This window comes from Elephantulus edwardii, unplaced genomic scaffold (genome assembly GCF_000299155.1).
Source record: "Elephantulus edwardii isolate Elephantulus edwardi_28Jun2011 unplaced genomic scaffold, EleEdw1.0 scaffold00053, whole genome shotgun sequence".
Lineage (NCBI taxonomy): Eukaryota > Metazoa > Chordata > Mammalia > Macroscelidea > Macroscelididae > Elephantulus > Elephantulus edwardii.
Genome location: NW_006399803.1, coordinates 3,549,621 through 3,570,224, shown reverse-complemented (window position 1 = coordinate 3,570,224; position 20,604 = coordinate 3,549,621). Strand labels below are relative to the sequence as shown.

Here is a 20,604-nt window from a genome sequence, read left to right as displayed (position 1 = left end):
GTGATTGAAGACCAGATGAATTGTGTTTTGATATCAAGGATATCATCCATGAAGAAAGCAAAAGGTCATTAGAAAAATAGAAGAGAAATAAAAAAAATGAAATGGATATCAAAAGAGACTCTAAAAATTGCACTGGAGCATTGAGAAGCCAAAACAAAAGGAAAACATGCCAAAATAAAAGAGTGGTATGGAAGATTTCAAAGGGCAGCTCAGAAGGACAAAACAAAGTATTATATATAATGGAATGTACAGAGAGCTGGGATTGGAGAATAAAAAGGCGAGAATTCACTGTGCATTTCTCAAGCAGAGAGAACTGAAAAACAAAGTCAAGCCTCATGTCGCAATATTCAAAGGGGGTGTGGACAATATAAGGAATGACTCGGAAAGCATCAAAAGAAGGTGGAGGGAATACACAGAATCACTGTACCCAGAAAGAACTGATTGACATTGAAAAATTTCAGGAAGTACCGTATGAACAGGAGCCAAAGGTAATAAAGGAGGAAGTTGAAGCAAACACATAATATACCATGCCAAATCAGGTCTAAATGGGAAGGCACTAAGGATGTACTAGAGGACAGATTGTGGTTGTATGCTTTGAGTCAGAACCGACTCCCAGCTGGCCCTTTAGCAAGTTTCCAAAGACTGTAAATCGTGTGGGAGGAAACTGTCCATCTTTCTCTCACAGAGCAGCTGGGGCCGTTGAATCACCTGCTTTTGTGTTGGCAATACAACTCCTTACCACTAGGTCATCAGAGCTCCCTAGCGAACAGGTTAAATACATGTGTCAAATTCATGTTGAGTAACAACAAAAAAGGTCATAGAAGACTGAACAAAACAATCTCATGTTCAGAACCTGAGCCCTGACCAGCAGGGCCCACTATGAATTCCTCTTTTGGGAAAGGATGGAGGAAACTAGCTAAGATTTAGGCTTTCCATCCTACATAAGCTATTTCAACAATTCTTTCATTAACTGAGGTGTTTTTTAGAAAGTAATATAGAGATCAAGTAGATAATGGCTATCCAATTTCTGATTATTCTTTTAAAGAGCCTTTGAAGTATAGAGTCACGTTATTACTTCATCTTCATCCTGTAGCTGTCCTCCCTCTGGGCAGATGGATGGCCATTATTTTTTCCCTTGACTCTTTATGATTAGAAGAGTTGATCAGAGGTGTGGTAAAAGATCTCATCATCTACAAACACCAGCAACAAATACATTAAATAAATTGCTAGGGGATACAATGACAATTGTTTGACTCACCGAACCCTTAAAACTCTCCATCAGATCGTCACTATCTCTTTCTCTCTTTTCCTTTCCTGATTAGTGAGACACCATTAGAGATTAATTTTCTGCTGAAGAAATCACTTTAAGATTTATAAGTTTCTTGGATCAGAACAAAATGGGTTTTGTGACTCCTAAATAAATGGGTCGATAGGGGAACAATAAATACAGTGGTCACTGAATGTTGCTTTATAAATCGAGTTCCTCTCCACCCATCCCTAGCCTCAATTTTTTTATGACCAACATAAGAAACCTTTTGTGTGTTAACTGTCAGGTCAGCAATGCCCTGGTGACAGTCCACAGGGAGTTTTGCTGCTAACTCAAAGGCCATGCTTCTCTGGTTCGAATCCACCAGGGGCTCCTATAGAAAAAAAGATGAGCAATCTCTTCCTATGTGATTTACAACCTCAGAAACCCAGAGAAGGGTCAGCTATACATTGGTTCTGACTTGATAGCAATGAGTTTAATATTTATTTCTTTTGAACCTACCTACCCAGAGATGCTTGGGAAGTTGTCATGATGATTTGCTTCCAGAAGATTACAAAGTTAAAAACCTGATGGAACGGTTCTTTTCTGTTCACAAGTGTCTTCATAAGGAGAGTTGGGTTTGACAGTAAACTAACAGAAACATAACAACAGTAAATGTGAATTTTAGAACTTTTTCATTGTTTGCTCAGATTAAGGTTGAAAGCTTTAAATATCTAGCACTGTACTTGGATTTGGAAGATCTGTAGATTAAAAAGCCCTGGTCTTGCTCACAGAGGGCTTAAATTTAAGTCAGGAAATTGATTCTGGTCAGTTGTTGTGGGTGTTCTGTTAGAAGAATAATTGAAGGCAAGAGAGAGAAAGAAAAAAAGGAACTAGTCCCAAGAAATGAATTGGTCTCCACATTTAGAGGTCTGAGTTAGAGGGGCCAATGACAGGTATTGAGGAAATTACTGGAGTAGAGCAGAGCAAAGAAGGAAGTATTGAAGGAGTCAAGGGGATTGGGACAGCCAGAAAGATTAGAGAAATCATGTGGTAGAACACGGCACACCCAGAAAGCAAAGTCCTCAGCAATGGGTCTCTATGGTAGACTGAGAAAGCGGGAAGTTAGGGTGTGGGAGATAGATACATCTGAAGGAGTGCATATGCTGAGTTGGGGAGGCAGATTAGGTAAACTAAATTTAGATGGCAGAGGTAAGCTGGCTGGAGGCATGAGGCAGTGATTGATTGGTGAGGAAATCATGCTGATAATGCAGCTATGAGAATAGAATTATTTTATTTGTGATGAGAAGGTAGTGAACAGAGCAGTCCAGGAGAGCTATGGAAGGAAATATGGACAGAACTTGGTATTAGTCCTACTATAATGTAAGAAGAAATAGTCAAACAGTGCTTAGGAATGTTGACAGGTGAGGAAGTTGCTTATGGAAACTGGTTTCCGGGAAAGATGATGAATCTCAATTGAAGAGAGCCTGAGAGCACTAGCATTCAGTACACGTGCTGAAAATGTAACAGAATAAAGCAAGAAGCTTTATGCATTGTGCTTTCAAAGTGCATGTCATATACCCTATCCCTAAGCTTACACTACCACTTTGGAGTTAATTTAAGAAAAATTATTTAAAGTCAATACCTATTGACTGAATTCTGGGTCCAAATTCTGAAGTCCCAGTAGGAGTTTTTTCAGTGGCCACCTCATGTTAGCATTTTTCAACTGGACAAATATTAAGGGAATGCGGGTTTTTGTTGTTCCTTAATTTTCCCTTTGCACATTTTCTATTTTGGCTATTTCTGGATAAATCCAGCTTCCCGTTGAAATTTCATTTTCCTTACTTTCCACAACTATATGATCAGGTGTAAGAACTTTAAGTGTTTAAGAGCACATGTTGGTTTTTTTAGAAGCCGTAGGTTATGTGTTTATCTTGAGGCCCTTCGAGCTTTTTCTATAAGGAGGAAAAATGGAACCTTTAAGAATCTAACCAGCTATTTTGAACAACTAGATTCTGTTTTGCTAATTAGAGAATTGATATGGTGCTATGTTGGACAAGAGCAGATCTCTACAAACTTGGAAAAGTGCAGTAAGACACACAGACATCTAAATGTTTCTCTAGTTTTGGGATATAGTTATTGGGACTACAGACGTGGGCAGATGTGCCTGGAAGGCTAAGGAGAATCTTCTGTCACTACTGATCATCTGGAAGGATAAATGAGGTACTATCTTAGAATAGGGGTGCCATGTAGTTGGTTTTCTGGAGCCTTTTTCCTATTAATCCTGCCCTCTGAACTTCCACTTTCAGCTCCAGTCAAAGTCGATCATCTATGGTCCAGTGGCTTAACCCCCAGTCTTTAACCACACCGAGCTCCAATCCAATTGCTACTACACCTTCTTCACCAAAGTTGTCACCTTTCCCTCTTTCTCTTCCGGCCACCATAGTGGACAAGCCACCTGAAAGGTATGTGGTTTCAAGTATAATGTGGAATATGGTGCCACATCAAAGAAAGGTCTCATGGAATATGTTGTTGTTATATGCTGTCAAGTTGGGACCGACTCATAGCTGACCCTCCATCAGGCTTCCAGAGGCTCTAAGTTGCATGGGAAGAGATTTCTCATCTTTTTCTCACAAAGCAGATGGTAGATTCAAGCTACTTGTCTGGATTGACAGCACAACTCCTTACCACTAAACCACATGAGCAGTTATTTATATTCTCTGGTAGAATAGATTTACTCGGGTTCTTCTAGCTTCTTGGATTTTCTCAATAAACCATTTATAACTTTTATCAGGGCCGTGCCTCAGTACAATAGCAAATCTACTCTCAGGAGAAATCTGCCTTATACGAGAACTGTGTGAACTTACTTTACCTTCTTGGGGCTGGTTGTACATTTATAAAGCTCTACTACTCATTTCTGAAGAACTTCTCTAGAAGTTCTTTACAGAGCATTTGAAAGGAAACTGAACACTGGGTACACTACTGAATATGGCTTCTGTTGGGCTGATTCTGGAGAAGGCCCTGGCTCTGCCCTTGTTAACAAACCCTTCCATCTGAGTAGAAAGCTCGGATTCTTAGCATCAGTGTCTTCTACTCCAATGAAGTGGGACATTTTATATATAGGTTTGAAACTTGTTACAAGCAGACATGATCACCATCCGTCTCCACGGTGTTCTCTCCTCCCAAGATCCTATGGGACATTCTGAAAAGCAGTGGGAAGCAGAGCCTCGTGTCTATCTCTGTGAGATGGGGGTGAGGGGACTGAACTAAGGAAAACCCAAATAAGAACAAGCATTCTCTTCTGGTGTGCTGTGTGAAGCAGATTGCCATCTTAGATGGGTATGGGTCCGTGGTTTGTGTGCACGCACATACATACATACACCCCTTCCCAGCATCAGTTCCTTCTGTCTCAAGATACTTGTGCCTTTTCTAACAGACAAACACAAGTGCTCAGGAAGTCAGCAGGCCCTGTGGTTGTGATAATGCTGCATGATAGGAAAGGGCATCCCACTGGGCAGAGTGGAGAATTAGGTGAGGAGGTTCCAGTGAAATCTGCTCAGAGAGGCTTCCTAAACAAAGGTTTGCATTTAAAACCTGTCATTTACTTGAAAATCAAGTGCTGAAGCTTTGCCTGATGTTCATTTTCTTGCTAATTTCCTTTCTGGAAGGAGCTGCACCTCTGGTGACGTAGAAATGAGATTTGGGACTGGGGAGGCGGGAACGATGAGATTTCTCTGTGCTGCTCACGTTTTAATTGCTGTCTCTCCTGCTTCCTTTTCAGCGTGACCAATCGGAAGGCTCGAGCGGTGTATCCATGTGAGGCGGAGCACAGCTCGGAATTATCTTTTGAAATAGGAGCAATCTTTGAGGATGGTAAGTGTTAGCGGGAGGTTGATACTAGGATATGTTCTATCATCCCAAACACCTACAGCCCTACATAAGCAGTCACTGGTTGTTCTGTTGTCCACGGCTGTAGTGCATCCAAATCACATGACCAGGAAGAGCTGACCCATTTGGCGCCAAGAAAGCATACATCAGCTACCTGTTCCTACCTTTATTTTTGTTATTCTCCAACCCCTGAGATGATCATCAGTCATCACTTAAGACCTCTTTCTTCCATAATGTAGAGAAGCTTCATGCCACTTGAAGTTAAGGAATATTTTATTTGCTACCTTTTGGTTTTTTTGTCCTCTCCCAGAATTCTTACTTCAGCCTTCTAAGTGCTTCATGTTTATCAAAGTCATCAGAAGAGAGCGCTTACTACCCTTGGAAAATTTTGACTTATAATGTGCTTTACATGAGTTTTTACTGATGTAAACAGTTTGTGATCTTCAGATATAGGTATTTACTTTGCATACATAAAAAGTCTACATAGACTTTTATTTAAGAGTTTAATATTCACAACTAAACACTTATGAGATATGCCTGAATTTTTATTGATGAATTTTCTTCTATGGTATATAGTGTTTGTCCCCTCTTGATTTCTTCCCTCCCTTGTCTCTCAGTCTTTTTAAAATTCACTGGTTGCTGTGGAAACTGTGATGTTGTGTGGGTGGAGCTCCCCAAAAAAGTTCTGGGGAGTCAGTGAGAACCTTAGATACTTGGAATGAAATGGCTGATGAGTCAGTACTTTTGGGAATATGTGGAATATGGCAACGCAATGCATAGTCGTGTGTTGTCTGGAAATGTAGCATTTGCTGACGATGTTATTTTTTTAGAAAGCAAGCTGCCCCATTTTGAATAGACATTTATGTATTTGTAGTATGTGTCAGAAAACAAACAACAACAACAATGAAAAATTCCCACATACAACAGAAGTAAACTTTGTGGAGAAATTTTGTTCTTGTAGAAGCAGCATCATTCCTCTACCACAATAACAACATGCAGACATACAATTTTGCCAGGAGCGTGTGGTAAATAGTTTCCCCAATCCAAGCCTGTTACATATTGGCACAACATGTGGCAGGAGGGAAAGCCGAGATGTTAGTCTGAAACCCACCCATTTTAAAATGATAGATTTTTGCTATTCATGTGATACGTTGCATGATTGGGTTGTGTTTATTAGGATCTCTTTGGGTGCAAGTAGTCAACACTCTGCCACAGTAAGCAAAATTAATCATGCCAATGGATTACCTCACAAAATAATGTGTGAAAGGTAGGGAGACCTGGTGGCACAATGGTTATTAAGCCAAGCACAGTGATTGGCTACTAACCAAATGATTGGTGGTTCAAACCAACTCTGCAGAGGTTGACCTGACTACCTGTTTGCATAAAGATGGTTGCTGCTATGTGGTTAGGTGCCATGCAGTCAAACACGATTCATAGTGACCCTAGAAACAGCAGGTCAAAACCTTGCACCATTCTCACCATTTCTGATACATTCGAACCCAAACTTACTGTCACTGTCAGTCTGTCTTGTTGGGTCTCTCTCTTTTGCTGACCCTCAACCATCCCTCACATGATGTCTTTTTCCAAGAACTGACTCCCTCCTGACAACATGCCCAAAGTATATGAAGTGAAGTTTCATCATCTTAGCCCCGAAGGAGCACCTTGGATGCATTTTCTCCAAGATGTATTTGTTCTTCTTCTGACAACCCATAGAATATTCAAGACCATAAAGATTACAGCCAAAAAAAAAAAAAATTCTCATGGGCAGTTCTTTTCTGTCACAGGGGCAACTATAAGTCAGATCAACTCAGTAGCGCTCAACACAAACAACACAAAGGTCAGGAGCTTCAAATTGGTTAAATAAGAGTCTTAGAAGCTTGAGAAACACCAGCATATTTATCTGTATACTGAATGATATACTGTCTACTGAAGTGTGTCAGAGTCAGACCTGTTGTTCATAGGGTCGTATGTGTCCTACTTGACAGCACCTAACAACAAAAACTGACTGATTATCAGCTTGTATGTATGCTTTTGGCTGGTTTGTCTGGTCAGGGCAAGGTGGCTTTCACAGGTCCAGGCAGCATGGCCACATTCAGCTTCAGCAGAAAAAGGTACCTTATATTTCTATGTTTATTGGGTTTGGTGGTTTTTTTTAAAAAAAAAAGAATAGGGAAACTTTTATAGAAACTTCCTAGTTTCTATCCCATAATACCTCAGTAGCCAGCATAGCCTCACTTTGACTAGAACCACACTGGGCATGGGAACACCTCCTCTGGGCTCACAGCCATATAAGTGAGGCTGAGCACGTAAACCAAATGTGGCCACGCTAGCAAGGATAAAAGGGGAGCGGAGATTAAATGTCTGACACAGAATGCCCGTGTTCTCTAACTCATGATGCCCTAAATGACTTGTATACCAGTTGTCAAGTGGATTCTGACTCATAGCAACTCCTTGTGTGCAAAGTCAAACTTCCTCACAGGGTTCTTCATGGCTGTGGTCTGTCAGAAACCCATTGGCAGGCTTTTCTGCTCTCGTGCCTCTAGGCAGATTTGAACTATCAACCTTTGAATTAATTGTCAAGTGCTTAAGCGTCAACTTGTAGGAATTGAAGCAAAACACACAAGCAACATATGTAGATAGATATATCTATATATATAAAGAAAGAGTGGTTATTGTTCTTGTTGTGTCCTGTCAGAACTGACCTATAGCTTACCCTTCAGTAGGTTTTCAGAGGCATTTAATCACATAGGAGGAGATTGCTCCTGTGAGGCAACTGGTGGACTGGTGGGTTTGAACTCTCTTTGTGTGTGTGTGTGTGTGTGTGTGTGTGTGTGTGGGTGTGGGTGTGGGTGTATATGTATATGTATATATATATATGTGTGTGTATGATATAGATAGTGAGAATATATATATAGAGAGAGAGAATATAATATATATGCACACTCTGTATAGAGAGAATGTGTATGTGTATATATATATACACGCACTCTGTGTGTGTGTGTGTGTGTATGTATGTGTGTACACATGGAGCTCTGGTGAAAACCTTCTAGAAGGTCACCTGTGAGTCACTGCCAATTCAACAGCACATAACAACAACATATGCATTTATCAAGTCATTTCCTTATACTTACATATGTCCACACCAATATCTCAAGTTTGTTTTTGGACAGAGAGGGTGTCTGATATGGTAGCTATGAATTAAAAATGCTACATTTATTGTAGGAGTTGTATGTCTTTCCCAGTTCTTGTGTGCCTCTTAGCACGTTCTTTCAGTACTCAGTCCAGTGTTGTCTTCATCCAAATGTTCTGAAATGTCCAGAGAAGATTGATACTGTGTCAATGGAAGTTAGCATTAGCATCTGAGCGCTTAGTGAGCGTTACTGACAGGGAGGCAACACTTGGCGTGTGGGGTTGTGCCATGGCTGTGACTGCGATTTGAGCCAAGTCATGTCTCCACTGTTTGGTACCTTGTAATGCCGATTTGCAGTTTTGTCTAGGCTATTGGTTACTGGGGCATGGGGTGTCTCAGGAGTTCCTCAGTCTTTCCAGCAATGCTATCTGTTCCACACATGTGCAGCCAGATCTGTGAGAACCTCATTGCACAGGAGCTACTCGCCTCACAGATGCCACCCTCACCCCCAGGTTTCCTCGGAGTGGTGCAGGTGAGCAGAGGGCACTAAGTTCCTCCACCATTAGCCTGGCTGCTCCTGGGCTCTTCAAGAATCCAGTATTCTAAAGTCTCTTAAACCAGAACTTGTTGCTATGAAATTGTCTTCAACTCATGGCAATCTCATGTGTATCAGAGCGCAATGCTGCTCCATCAGCCTTTATCATCAAACCTTTCTTTTGAGTGCCGCTGGATGGGCTCAAACCTCTCATCTTTTGTTTAGCATGTTAACCATTTGCTCCACCAGTGAACACCTCCTTTTCTCTGTGTGTGCGTGCACATCCACGTCTTCTGTGGGTGGTTGATACCTTAACAGATAATTTACAAAATTTGGAAGCCCACGTGCTTGCTTAGCACACACCCATCAGAGCCTTGTTCCATTTCTGGTGACTTGCACTGAGCAGGACAGTGCAGTGGTTCATCTGGCCTCATTTCTGTGCAGACAGACAGTGTTGCAATGGCCACTGCTTCTAACTCAGCCCACAGGACTGTCACCAGGAACACATCCTCTCTAAGACGAGTCCCTGAAATGCCTATGAGACCTTTCTTGTGTCTACTTACCCAGTTGGGATCTTCCTACATGAGGAGAAATGCTATTGCAGGTCAATCCTTTCTTGCACATCTTCCCGGCAACAAAGGAAACCAGCTTATGGCACCCAGTGGCCTTTGGAGAAAGCAAAATTCAGGTCAACGTGACCCTTGGGCCACATTGTCAGTGGTTGCATGATTTGGAATATATACAGCAGTGAGAAACCCTAACCTTCCAAGTGTGGAAGGATCAAGATCGTTAGTAATTATGTGGCTCTGTAACTGTGCCTTCCTCTTTGCTTACTGTGTAGGTCTGGATTTGATTTATGGCTTCAAATTCTACCACAAAGATTTGTCTCTATAGTACACACACTAACATCCAGCCCTGTTCTGGAGAAAAACTTTTCATTTCCCCTTCTCTGGGGGCAAGGAGAGGCTGTATTTGGGAAATCTCAGGACTGCTTGTGCTCTTGTGGCTGCCAAAGACATCTGTGCCCATTGTACAGGTCTAGACACATACAAACTGATTGCCATTAAGTGAGAACTGACTCACACTTGACTCCCCATTGGGTTTCTGAGGCAGTAAATTTCCAAGGAAGGTAAATTGAAGATTGTCTATCTCTCTCACAGAGTCACTGTTGGATTCTGACTGCAGGAGCGGCATGGCCTTCGGGTTAGCAGTGCACCTCCCTATAGGCTACTCCACCAGGGCCCCCTTTCTATAGGTCTGGACCCAGAAATACCCTCCGCTGTTCCCAGCCTGTACTGCTCTGTGCAGAGAGTAGTCTCCAGGCAGAGTGAAAAGTAGCTCTTCCCTCTGGATCATCCAAGCACAGTATCAGGCCTCAGGGCTGGAGCTGTTCTGAGAGCTGAACCTCTCAACACCCATTCCTGCCCTTCGAGCTTTTGTATTTGCTACACTTTCGCTGTCTGCTGTCTGTTCGCCAGCAGCTTAACAGCGACACCTTGATGGGGGTAAGCATGGCAGAGATACACCACTCTGGGAGAGGATCAGAGAGTCAATCCAGCTCAATTTTATTGGGAATGCAGTGCACTTATATACAAGCATGTACACAGGAAGACAGGATAGGGTGGGCATACAGATGTGGGACATGTGGATTGGTTAGGATAACCTCAGCCTCGTGAGGACTACTCCCAGCTCAATAGATGCGGCCGTCTTCCCAGGTGGCGAGCTTTCTCAGGCCAGTACAGCCAAACACAGGGGAGCTTTCTCTGTATTAAAGGCCGTCAAGAGGCTTGCCTTTATCTGGAGCTTAGGCAATCTCTCCCTGCTAGAGAACCCGCCCTTCCTCCCCAACATTCCCCAACACTGCACGAAGACAAACCCTGGTGGTGCAGTGGCTAAAGACTTGGCCGATAGCTTAAAAGTTGGCAGTTCTAACCCACCAACAGCTCTGGCCTTCTGTTCTCATGAAACGTATAGCTTCAATAGGCCAGTTCTCCTGTTGTCCTGTAATTGGAATTGTGTGTTGGAATTGACTTGATAGCATATAAAAACATATAAAGGTGTCCACTGCATGGGGAGAAGACTTAGATTAATCTTTAGAAGTGAATAAAGTTTACATGCCTCAAATGGCATAAAATCTATGGGAGACAGTTTGGTATGACGTTGGGAAGTTGATCATATTCCCCACCATTTATTCTAGGTGTGCTCCTAACTTGAGGGGATCTTGGTAAGCAACTGTTGCATGAAAAGAATACCACATAGCTACTTGGGATATAATTCTGATTAAAATCTGAAATAAACAGAATAATGAATGTGTTATTTAGAGATAAGTCAATGTATGATATGAGCCCTCATGGCTCAGTGGTTGAGTGTTAATCTGCTAACCAGAAGGTTAGTAGTTCGAAACCACTTGGCTGCCAGGTGAAAGGGATGCAGCAGTCTCCTTCCATAATGATTATTACCTCACTGTGCTGCCATCCCAAAGGCACACAGTTCAGATCCACCAGCTGCTCTGTGAGAGAAAGATGGGCAATCATTTGTGATTAAACCTCCTCTAAAGCCCACTGGAGGGTCAGCTATGGGTTGGTTCTGACTCAACAGTACACAACAACAGTTCTGACTCGTAGTGACCCTCCACTGGGTTGCTGAAGCTATAAAACTGGAGGAGATTGGCTGTCTTTCTGGCAAAGAACCACTGATGGATTCAAACCATTGGAGACCATATCCTTTAGGTTAGCAGCACGACTCTGTGGACTGTTCACCACTAGAGCTCCCAGAGCAGGGTGTATGGAAAGGCCTGACAGAGGACTGGCATGCTGGACTGGAAGAGGAAGGAAAGGCTGACTGAAAGGCGCAGGAGAGGGACTCAAAGAAATGGTTGCACGTGTCTTTCCTTCTCTTTGGCTCTTGAGGTAATACTTTCACTTGCCCACCATAGACAGAGCCTGGCCTCACACCTGATGCTCAGCTGTGTGTCCTCTTTTACTCTCTGTAACAACTCCTAATGACCAGTTGTGTCAAAGCTCTTTTAGAAACGATGAGCACTGAGAATGAGACACATTAACTGACCCAGGGTCACACAGGCCTCAGGCTGCCAGAGTCAAGACAGCATCTCGAGAACTCCAAACTGATCGCGTCTCCATTACACTCACTGTCATTTGGCATAATCTTCCCCCGCTTCCTGCAAACACAAGATTCTCTTAACTCCAGAAACTGGTATCAGAGAAGGTATCTGGTTTCAGTTTGATACCTGAAAATAATGGGGAGTTTGGGAGTACTTTGTGTTGTTGTTGGTTTTAAATTATTGTATTAATTCATTTTTATTCCACTCTCTCTTCCTTTCCATACTGTTATCTCTCCAAGATTGATTCCATCTGTGCATAAACATTTCCTTAGCTTTTTTTATTCCTATGAGAAAATGAATTCTAAACCATTTAATTGCAAGCTAAATCTGAAAACAAAACGTATGTTTTTTTATTTTATACTGGTTTACTTACAAAGTTAGTATACAATGCTTTTCACACCAGATCTTTCTTATTTCTTTTATCCACCCCACCTTTCACCCATCAAATTGTGTGACCTCGTGATTAACCAAGACCCCAATCTCACCCATCCACAGGAACTCTTGTATACTGTTAGTGGAACTGTAAAATGGTACAACCACTCTGGAAGACAGTTTGGTGTTTCCTCAAAAAGCTGATCACAGAAATTCCATATGGTCCAGCTATTCCACTGCTTGGAATATGCCCTGAGAAAATGAAAACTGAGGCCCTAGTGGAGATTTGTAAACCAGTGTTCACAGCAGCATTATTCACCATCTCAGGAACATGGAAACAGCCCAAATGTCCAATCCCACCTGAATGGATTGAGAAATTATGGTACATTCACACAACAGAATACTACGCAGCATGTGTTGTTGTTGTTGTTGTTATGTGCCGTCTCATAGCGACCCTATATATAACAACCTTAAACTCCGCTCTGTCCTGTGCCAATTGCACCATCTCCGATATACCCATCCCAGTTGCCCTGAATCAGTCCACCTCATAGGCCTTCCCCTCCTGTGCTGTCCCTCCACCCTACCAAGTATGATGTCCCCCTCCAAGTACCAGTCCCTCCTTACAACATGGCCAAAGTATGTTAGACGGAGCCTCAGGATCCTTGCCTCCAAGGAGCTGACCGGTTTGACCCTTTCCAGGATGAATCTGTTTTCCTAACAGTCCATGGTACCCTCAATACTCTTCTCCAGCACCACAGGTCAAAGGCATCAAATCTCCTTCTATCCTCCTTAGTCATTGTCCAACTCTCTGATGCATAACAAGTGATTGCAAAGACCATGGCCTGTATCAGACACACCTTAGTCTCCAGAGAGGCACCATTGCTCTTCAGTACTTTGGAGAAGTCCCTAACAGCAGACTTTCCCATCACAATATGTCTTTTAATTTCCTGGCTACTGGTGCCGAGAGTGTTGACTATGGAGCCAAGCAAACTAAAGCTGTGAACAATCTCAATCTCTTCAACATCCATCCTGATGCTGCCATTTGACCCAGTGGTAAGAATCTTTGTCTTCTTGATATTGAGCCTCAATCCATATTGTAGGCTGTAGTCCTTGGCCCTCTACAGCAAGTGCTTCAGGTCCTCCTCAGTTTCAGCAAGCAGGGTTGTGTCATCTGCATAATGCAGATTGTTGATAGATCGTCCACCAATCTTGACTCCACATTCCTCCTCATAGAGCCCAGCCTCCCGGATAATCTGTTCTGCATACAAGTTGAAAAGGTATGGAGATAGGTCACATCCCTGGCATACGCCCTTCCCAATTTTGAACCATGCATCTTCTACGCAGCATGTAGGAACAATGATTTTTAAAATTACGACCTAACTTGGTAGGAACTGGAGAGCATTATGCTAAGTGAACTGACTCTGTCCCATAAGGGTGAATACTACAGAAGACCATCATTTTAGAAATAATTAGTAAAACTTGTGCGGGGAGCCTTGGCTTTTTGTAATAGGGGTCTTAGTTTCAATTTTTGTAATCAACATATATCGCTCAGCATAATTTGGTCAGGATTCATCCATATTGTTCAGGATTTTATGAATTCTTGATCATTTTAGTGATGCATAATGCATCATTGTGTGAATGTACCACAGTTTCTTTAGCCAGTCATTCATTGATGGACCCCTATGGCCATCCAAGTCTTTGTTACAGTAAATAGTACTGCAGTCAATGTGGGTATGTGTACATTAGTTTGTGTGTTAGTGCATTTTCAGGTTCAGTGTTACCAGAGATGCTTGGCCTTCAGAGAGAGGGATGACCATCTCATGCCTCCTCTGTAGCCATGAATTACTTTCACATACCTGAGTGAGGCAAGTTCTGTTCTGGTGCCCCAACCATGGTGCAATAGGCCACTCCATCTTCCATCCATTGCTTTGCCAGCCCTCAGCCACTTCTAGGCATTTGGATACTGTGAGAGACACCTTGGTCCTCTTGCCTCAGTTGAACCATTCCCCCCCCCTTTCCCTGGCTTTGGGAAATGAGGGTGAATGGAAGACAGGCCCATTTCTCTGCTTTACTGGTCAGGGTTGAAATGTGGTGCAAGATACCAGGCCTGGTCGGGGTTTCCCACATTCAAGTCACCATTATCCCTGCTTTGTGAGAAATCAAATTAATGCTTTCTCTTGTAGTCTTTGTCACCTTTGTTCTAGTCTCAGACACACAAATAGAAAATCCTCCCCGCAAAAGAAAAAAAATAACAAAAAGGCAATTCATGGCCATCAAGTTAAAGCCAGCTCATAGCTGACCCTCTCATAGGTTTCCAAGGTTGTACATTGCACAGGAGATTTCCAGTCTTTCTCCCATGGAGCTGCTGGTGGATTTGAAGCACTTAGAGAGGTGCTTCCTTTGGGATAGCAGCTCAGCTCTCTACAGACTATGCCACCAGCTCCCTAGTAAGTAGAGTGAATAAGTAAGTAATATGAATATCCACTACAATGATTTGACAAGAGCCTTTTCTGTATGGCCAGAAGAAGAACTAATGAGCATATGCACGGAGTTATACACAAACCATTTTATGAAAGTTGACGGCAGATAAAGAGGGAAGGCCCAACCCTGCGCTTAAATTATGTTCCCCATGCATGCAGCAGAAGCCCCTCCAGGCCCACCGTCTTGAACTCAGGACTCCTTTTGACTTGGGGTCAGTGCACCACACAAAACCACAACACCTTTTGGAGAATCTGACCTTTTGTGCTGACATTGGTTGCACGCTGGTGGCACTGCCAGGGTCACCTATTTGGGTTAGATGGGAAATATTTAAGAACTCCTGCCCTGAGGAACAATGTCAAGGGAAAGGTCGAAGAGGGCTGGGAGAAATTGATTTGCTGCCAGGTCACCTCATGAACACATTGCTGACGCATTCCTTTATGCATTCATTCGAAAAGCCAGAACTTGTCAGGCACAGTGCTAGATGCTGAGGCCTACAGGGTCCTTGTTCTCATGCGCTAGCCTAACCTTGAAGAGAGAGAATGTGTGTGTGTGTGTGTTGCATGTGGTATGTATGTGTGTGATATGGTGTACATTGGAGTGGTGTTGTGCTATATGTATGTCGTGTGTATAGTACATGTAGTACATGTGTGTGTGCGCTAAATGTGATGTGTGTAATAGGTGTGTGGGTGTGAATGTGTTGTGTATATGTGGGGGAGGGGGAAGTGTGCACTAGCAGGCCCGCTCATTGGATTGAGTACCATGGTATTAATGTTCAGGGTGTGAAGCGCACTAAGGTCTGGTCTAGAGCCTCAGGAGGCGCCCTAGAGAGAAGGGCTTCCCAGGTGGGTGTGTGAGGATAAGGAGGTGTTGTGCAGCGTGGAGTGAGAAGAAGAGCCGTCAGAAACCCTGCAGCTAGTTTGTTGAATCCAAGGAGAGACCAGGAGGCCAAGACCATGCACATGGCTTAATGGTTTTCTTGTTGAAAGGACAATTAGAATCAGGTCCTCTATACTTGCCAAACTGTAGGTTAGTCCATAATAGTGGTATGAGAATTCAGTTTGGTAATCAGCATGTTAAAATGATAGAATAAAAAAGAATACATACATTGCACATAGTGAAGTTTAGTATGTTGTTGGTGCCATCAAGTCAAGTATGACTCATAGTGATCCAATAAACAGCTTGTCTGAACCCTGTCCTGTCCTGTACCGTCCTCACACTCGCTGACATACTTGAACCTTTTGCTGCAGTCACTGTCAATCCACTTGGTTGAGGGTCTTGCTTTCTTTCTCTATCCCTCCACCTTTCCAAGCATGATATCCCTCTCTAATAAACAGCCTCTCCTAGAAACATGCCCAAAGTCTGTGAGACAATGTTTTATCATCATTGCCTCCAAGAAGCACCCTGGCTGCACCTTCCAAGAAATATACATTGTTATTTTTTTTCACAATCCATGGAATATTCATTACTCTTCTCCAGCACCACAGTGAAAAGGCATCATTTTTCCTTCTATCATCCTTATTTACTGTGCAGCTCTCAGATGCATAGCAAGAGACTGAAAAGACTGTAACCCAAATAAGGCACACATTAAGCCACCAACTAACATCATTGCTTCTCAAGAACTTGGAGAGGTCTCTGACTGCAGACTTTTCCAGTGCAAAACATCTCCTGGTCTCCTGACAGCTGGTATCATGGGCATTGATTGTGGAAACAAGTTAAGATGAAGTTGTTATCAGTTTCAGTATTTTCTCCATCTAACATGATGTTAGGCCTAGTGATAAGGAGCTGTACTACAATCCTGAGGGCACAGAGTTCAAATACACCAGTTGCTTCATGGGAGAGAGATAGGAAATCTCTTGCCATGCTGTTAAACTGTCTCTGAAACCTGCTGGAGAGTCAGCTATGGGTCAGTCCCAGACTTGACAGTCCATAACAACAGTCATGATGTCCAGTGGGGAGAATTTTTGTTTCCTTGATGTTGAGATGAAATCCAAATACTGAAGTCCTTGATCTTCTGTAGCAAGTGCTTCAAGTTCTCCTCACTTTCAGCAAGCAAGGTTGTGTCATCATATAACTTTTTATTGAAGAGTCTTCCTCCAATCCTGATGCCAAATTCTTCTTCATAGACTCCAGCTTCTCGAATTGAAACATGGAAGGCTAGTAATTGAAGATGACATGAGTTGTGGATGACTTCAAGGGTATCATCCATGAAGAGAGCAAAAGGTCACTACAAAGAGGAAGAAGAAAAACCGAAATGGATGTCAGAAGAGACCCTGAAAATTGTACTAGAGCATTGAGAAGCCAAAACAGAAGGAAGAGATATTGAAATAAAATAGCTGAACAGATTTCAAAGGGCAGTTCGTGTAGACAAAGGAAAGTATAATAATGGAATATGCAGAGACTTAGAATTGGAGAATAAAAAGATAAGAACTCACTTGGCATTTCTCACGCTAAAAGAACTGAAAAATAAATTCAAGCCTTGAGTTGCAATACTTAGAGATGCTGTGGGCAAAATCTTGAATGATCTAGGAAGCATAAACAAAAAAAAATTGAGGGAATGTACAGAATCATTGCTCCAAAAAGAATTGGTCAAAATTGCAATATCTCAAGAAGTACAATATTATTTAAAGAGTCAGTGGTAATGAAGGAATAAGCTAAAGCTGCACTGAAGGCATTGACAAAAAACAAGGCCCAAGAATTGATGGGATACCGATTGACGTGTTTCAAACAGGAGCCATAACCCTGGATGTACTCACCAGTCTATGCCAGGAAATTTGGAGAACAGCTGTCTGGACAACTGACTGAAAAAGATCCATATTTGTTCTTATTCCTAAGAAAAGTGATACAAAAGGATATGGAAATTATCAAACAATATCATTAATTTCACATGCAACCACAATACTGATTTTTTTCCCCTTGACCATTAAAAAACAATTCTCTGTCTACATACTAGAATAGTACATAGACTGTGAACTGTCAGAAGTTCAAGCTGTGTTTAGAAGAGCCTCTGGCACCAAGGATATCAATGCTGATGGATCCTGGCTGAAAGCAAAGAATGGCAAAAGAATGTCTGTTTGTGTTTTATGGACTATGCAGAGGTATTTGACTATGTGGGTCATAACCAACTGTCACTAGAATGGGAGTCCCAGAACACTTTTTCTCATACAAAACCTATACCCAGACCAAGAGGCTGTTATGAAAACAGAGCAAGGAAAAACTGCATGGTTTAAAATTAGAAAAGGTGTGCTAGGATTGTAGACTCATCAACAACCTACATTATGCAGATGGCACAACCTTGCTTGCTGAAACTGAGGGCCTGAAGCACTTGCTGCAGAAGGTCAAGGACTGTAGTCTTTAATATGGATTGAAGCTCAACATCAAGAAGGAAAAGATTCTTACCATTGGGCCAATTGTCAGCATCATGATAGATGGAGAAAAGATTGAGGTTGTTAACAATTACAGTTTGTTTGGCTCCACAATCAACACTGTTGGCACCAGCAGCCAGGAAATCAAAAGACAAATTTCATTAGGTAAATCTTCTGTCAGGGATCTTTCCAGAGTGCTGAGAAACAAAGATGTCTAGAGAGTAAGGTACACCTGAACCAGACCATGGTCTTCCCAATTACTTGCTATGCATCAGAGAGATGGATAATGACTAAGGATGACAGAAGAAGAATTTATGCCTTTGAGTTGTGGTGCTAGAGAAGAGTCTTAAACATATGATGGAACACCAAGAAAACAAACAAGCTCTGTCTTGGAGAGGCGAAACCAAGTTTCTCCTTGGAGCTAGGATTTTTGAAGCTCCATCTCACATCCTTCGGGCATGTGTTCAGGAGGGACCTGTCCTTGGAGAAGGACATTACGCAGGGATGGGTGGAGGAACATCGCAGGAGAGGAAGACCCTGGATAAGATGGATTGATATAATAAATGGGGCAATGGGTTTACGTGTGTCAGGGTCAGTGAGACTGAATCAGGACAGAGAAGACTTCAGAGCTGTTGTACATAGCGTCATTATGAGTCACAGGTGACTTGACAGCACATAACAACAACAACAACCAATTTGTATGCTAAGGGTAAGTGTAGTTCATAGAATTTTTCTTTGATACACCACATGAGTGTTGTGTAGAGGATGAGTACCTGATTTGATATGAAATTGTTTGCAGTATTAGTTGTGACGAGAAATGTTTGGAAAACATTGCTCTGAGTGGCATTTTCTAACTAGCTCTTGAGGTAATGCCATGGGTGGGCCAGGCAGTTCCAACCACTTCTTGCAGACGCCTGGCATGCCCACCACTGGGGTTTGTAAACACTCCTCTTTTGGTCTCTAAAATTTAGTTATGAGTATGTGGCCTCATGTCCTTTGTTGTTAGCTTGCAGTCATTGTCTTGTTCATTCCTGTTCGCCAACAATAGATATTGATTGACCTGGGCCCTGGCTCAGTGCCTAGTTATGTCAGGCCTGGACCTGCCCTCAGGGCCTCTCCATTCAGCAGCAAGGAGAGAATCTCAGTGCCTCTCTGTCTCTCATATACACATTGATTCTTGCTCGTTCGCTCACGCTCTGGCTCTGGCTCTCACCTATATGGGCTGATAGGTGAGGAACCACATCCACACCTTGAGGCCTGGAGTGACTCTGAGTGGGGGGTTGTGGCTGATAGATAGCAATGGATGTTTAAGATGCATGATGGAGTGAGTATAAGGGAGCCCCGGTGGTGCAATTTTGTGTGAAGTAAAGCACTTGACAGCTAACTGGGAAAGTTCAAACCCACACTCCTCTCCATAGGAGAAAGATGTGACTGTTGGCTCCCTTAAATATTGTCGTATCATGTACCATTCAGTTGGAAAGCACTCATAGCTGACTCTCCCATGGGTTTTCAGAGACAATAAATCACACGGGAAGAGACTGCTCATAGTTTCCCCTCAGAGCAGCTGGTGAGTTCGAACTGCGTGTCTTTGGTGTGACAGCACAACTCCTTACCACTAAGCCACCAGAGTTCTCCATAAAGATTACAACTTTGGAAACCTACAAGGAAGTTCTGCTCTGTCTCACGGGGGCATTCTGTCCTACGTGGGCACCGACTGAAGAGCAGCTGGGGGGAAGGGGTGTGAGAGGGACTGCTGAAGGCAGCCTGAGGGGTCTAGGCCTGACACGAAGCCAGTAAGAGTCTCAGATACAATCCTGTTGGCAGTGGGGGGTAAGCAGGACAGTGATGTGGTCAGCCCTGTGTTCTAGAAAGTTCACTGAGCTCCTTTGTGCAGAGCGCATTGGAAGGATCTGGGCTAGAAGCTGGGTTACTAGGTAGAAGGCTCCACAGAGAGAGAGACAGAGAAGGATACGGTGACATAGGAACAGATCGTCTAAATATCCCTGAGCAATGTTTGTCGCTAGATGCCTAGAAATCAGTTTGTTCAGTAAGTAAAACTTACAGTGGGCATCTGCTTGAACAGGCAGCAAGAACTCCATAACCAGTGATTTCACTTCTCTTTCAGTGCAAACCTCCAGGGAGCCTGGCTGGCTGGAAGGCACTCTGAACGGCAAGCGGGGGCTGATTCCACAGAACTACGTCAAGCTGCTGTAGCCCCCACCCCCGACCTCGCGAGCCCCCCTGAACCCGGCCCTGAGGGTCTGCGGGGCCAACGACTGCCTTCCTCCTCCTCACGGACACAGCCCATGCCCGCCTGGCCCCACAGGAGTTACTGACCACAGACTCAAACTCCAGGACTGCAGAGGTGGGGCTCTGGGCATCGATCAGAAAGAACCGTGCAGAGGGAGAGAAAATTGGCAGGATTCATGGAATGGACTTTTCTTTCAGCAAGCATCAGGGCTGCTGGTT

At 43.1% G+C, this 20,604-nt stretch overlaps 1 protein-coding gene across 1 annotated transcript in view; it reads left to right on the top strand.

Annotated features, from left to right (window-relative positions):
• Positions 1-20,349, top strand: part of ARHGAP10 (Rho GTPase activating protein 10) — a 446,487-nt gene extending 426,138 nt beyond the window's left edge. Inside the window, exons 21-23 of the mRNA XM_006886993.1 lie at positions 3,556-3,711; positions 5,028-5,119; positions 20,261-20,349. Of these exons, the coding sequence (XP_006887055.1) occupies positions 3,556-3,711; positions 5,028-5,119; positions 20,261-20,349 (337 nt within the window). The remainder of the gene's footprint in view (positions 1-3,555; positions 3,712-5,027; positions 5,120-20,260) is intronic.
• Positions 20,350-20,604: the final 255 nt, after the last annotated feature.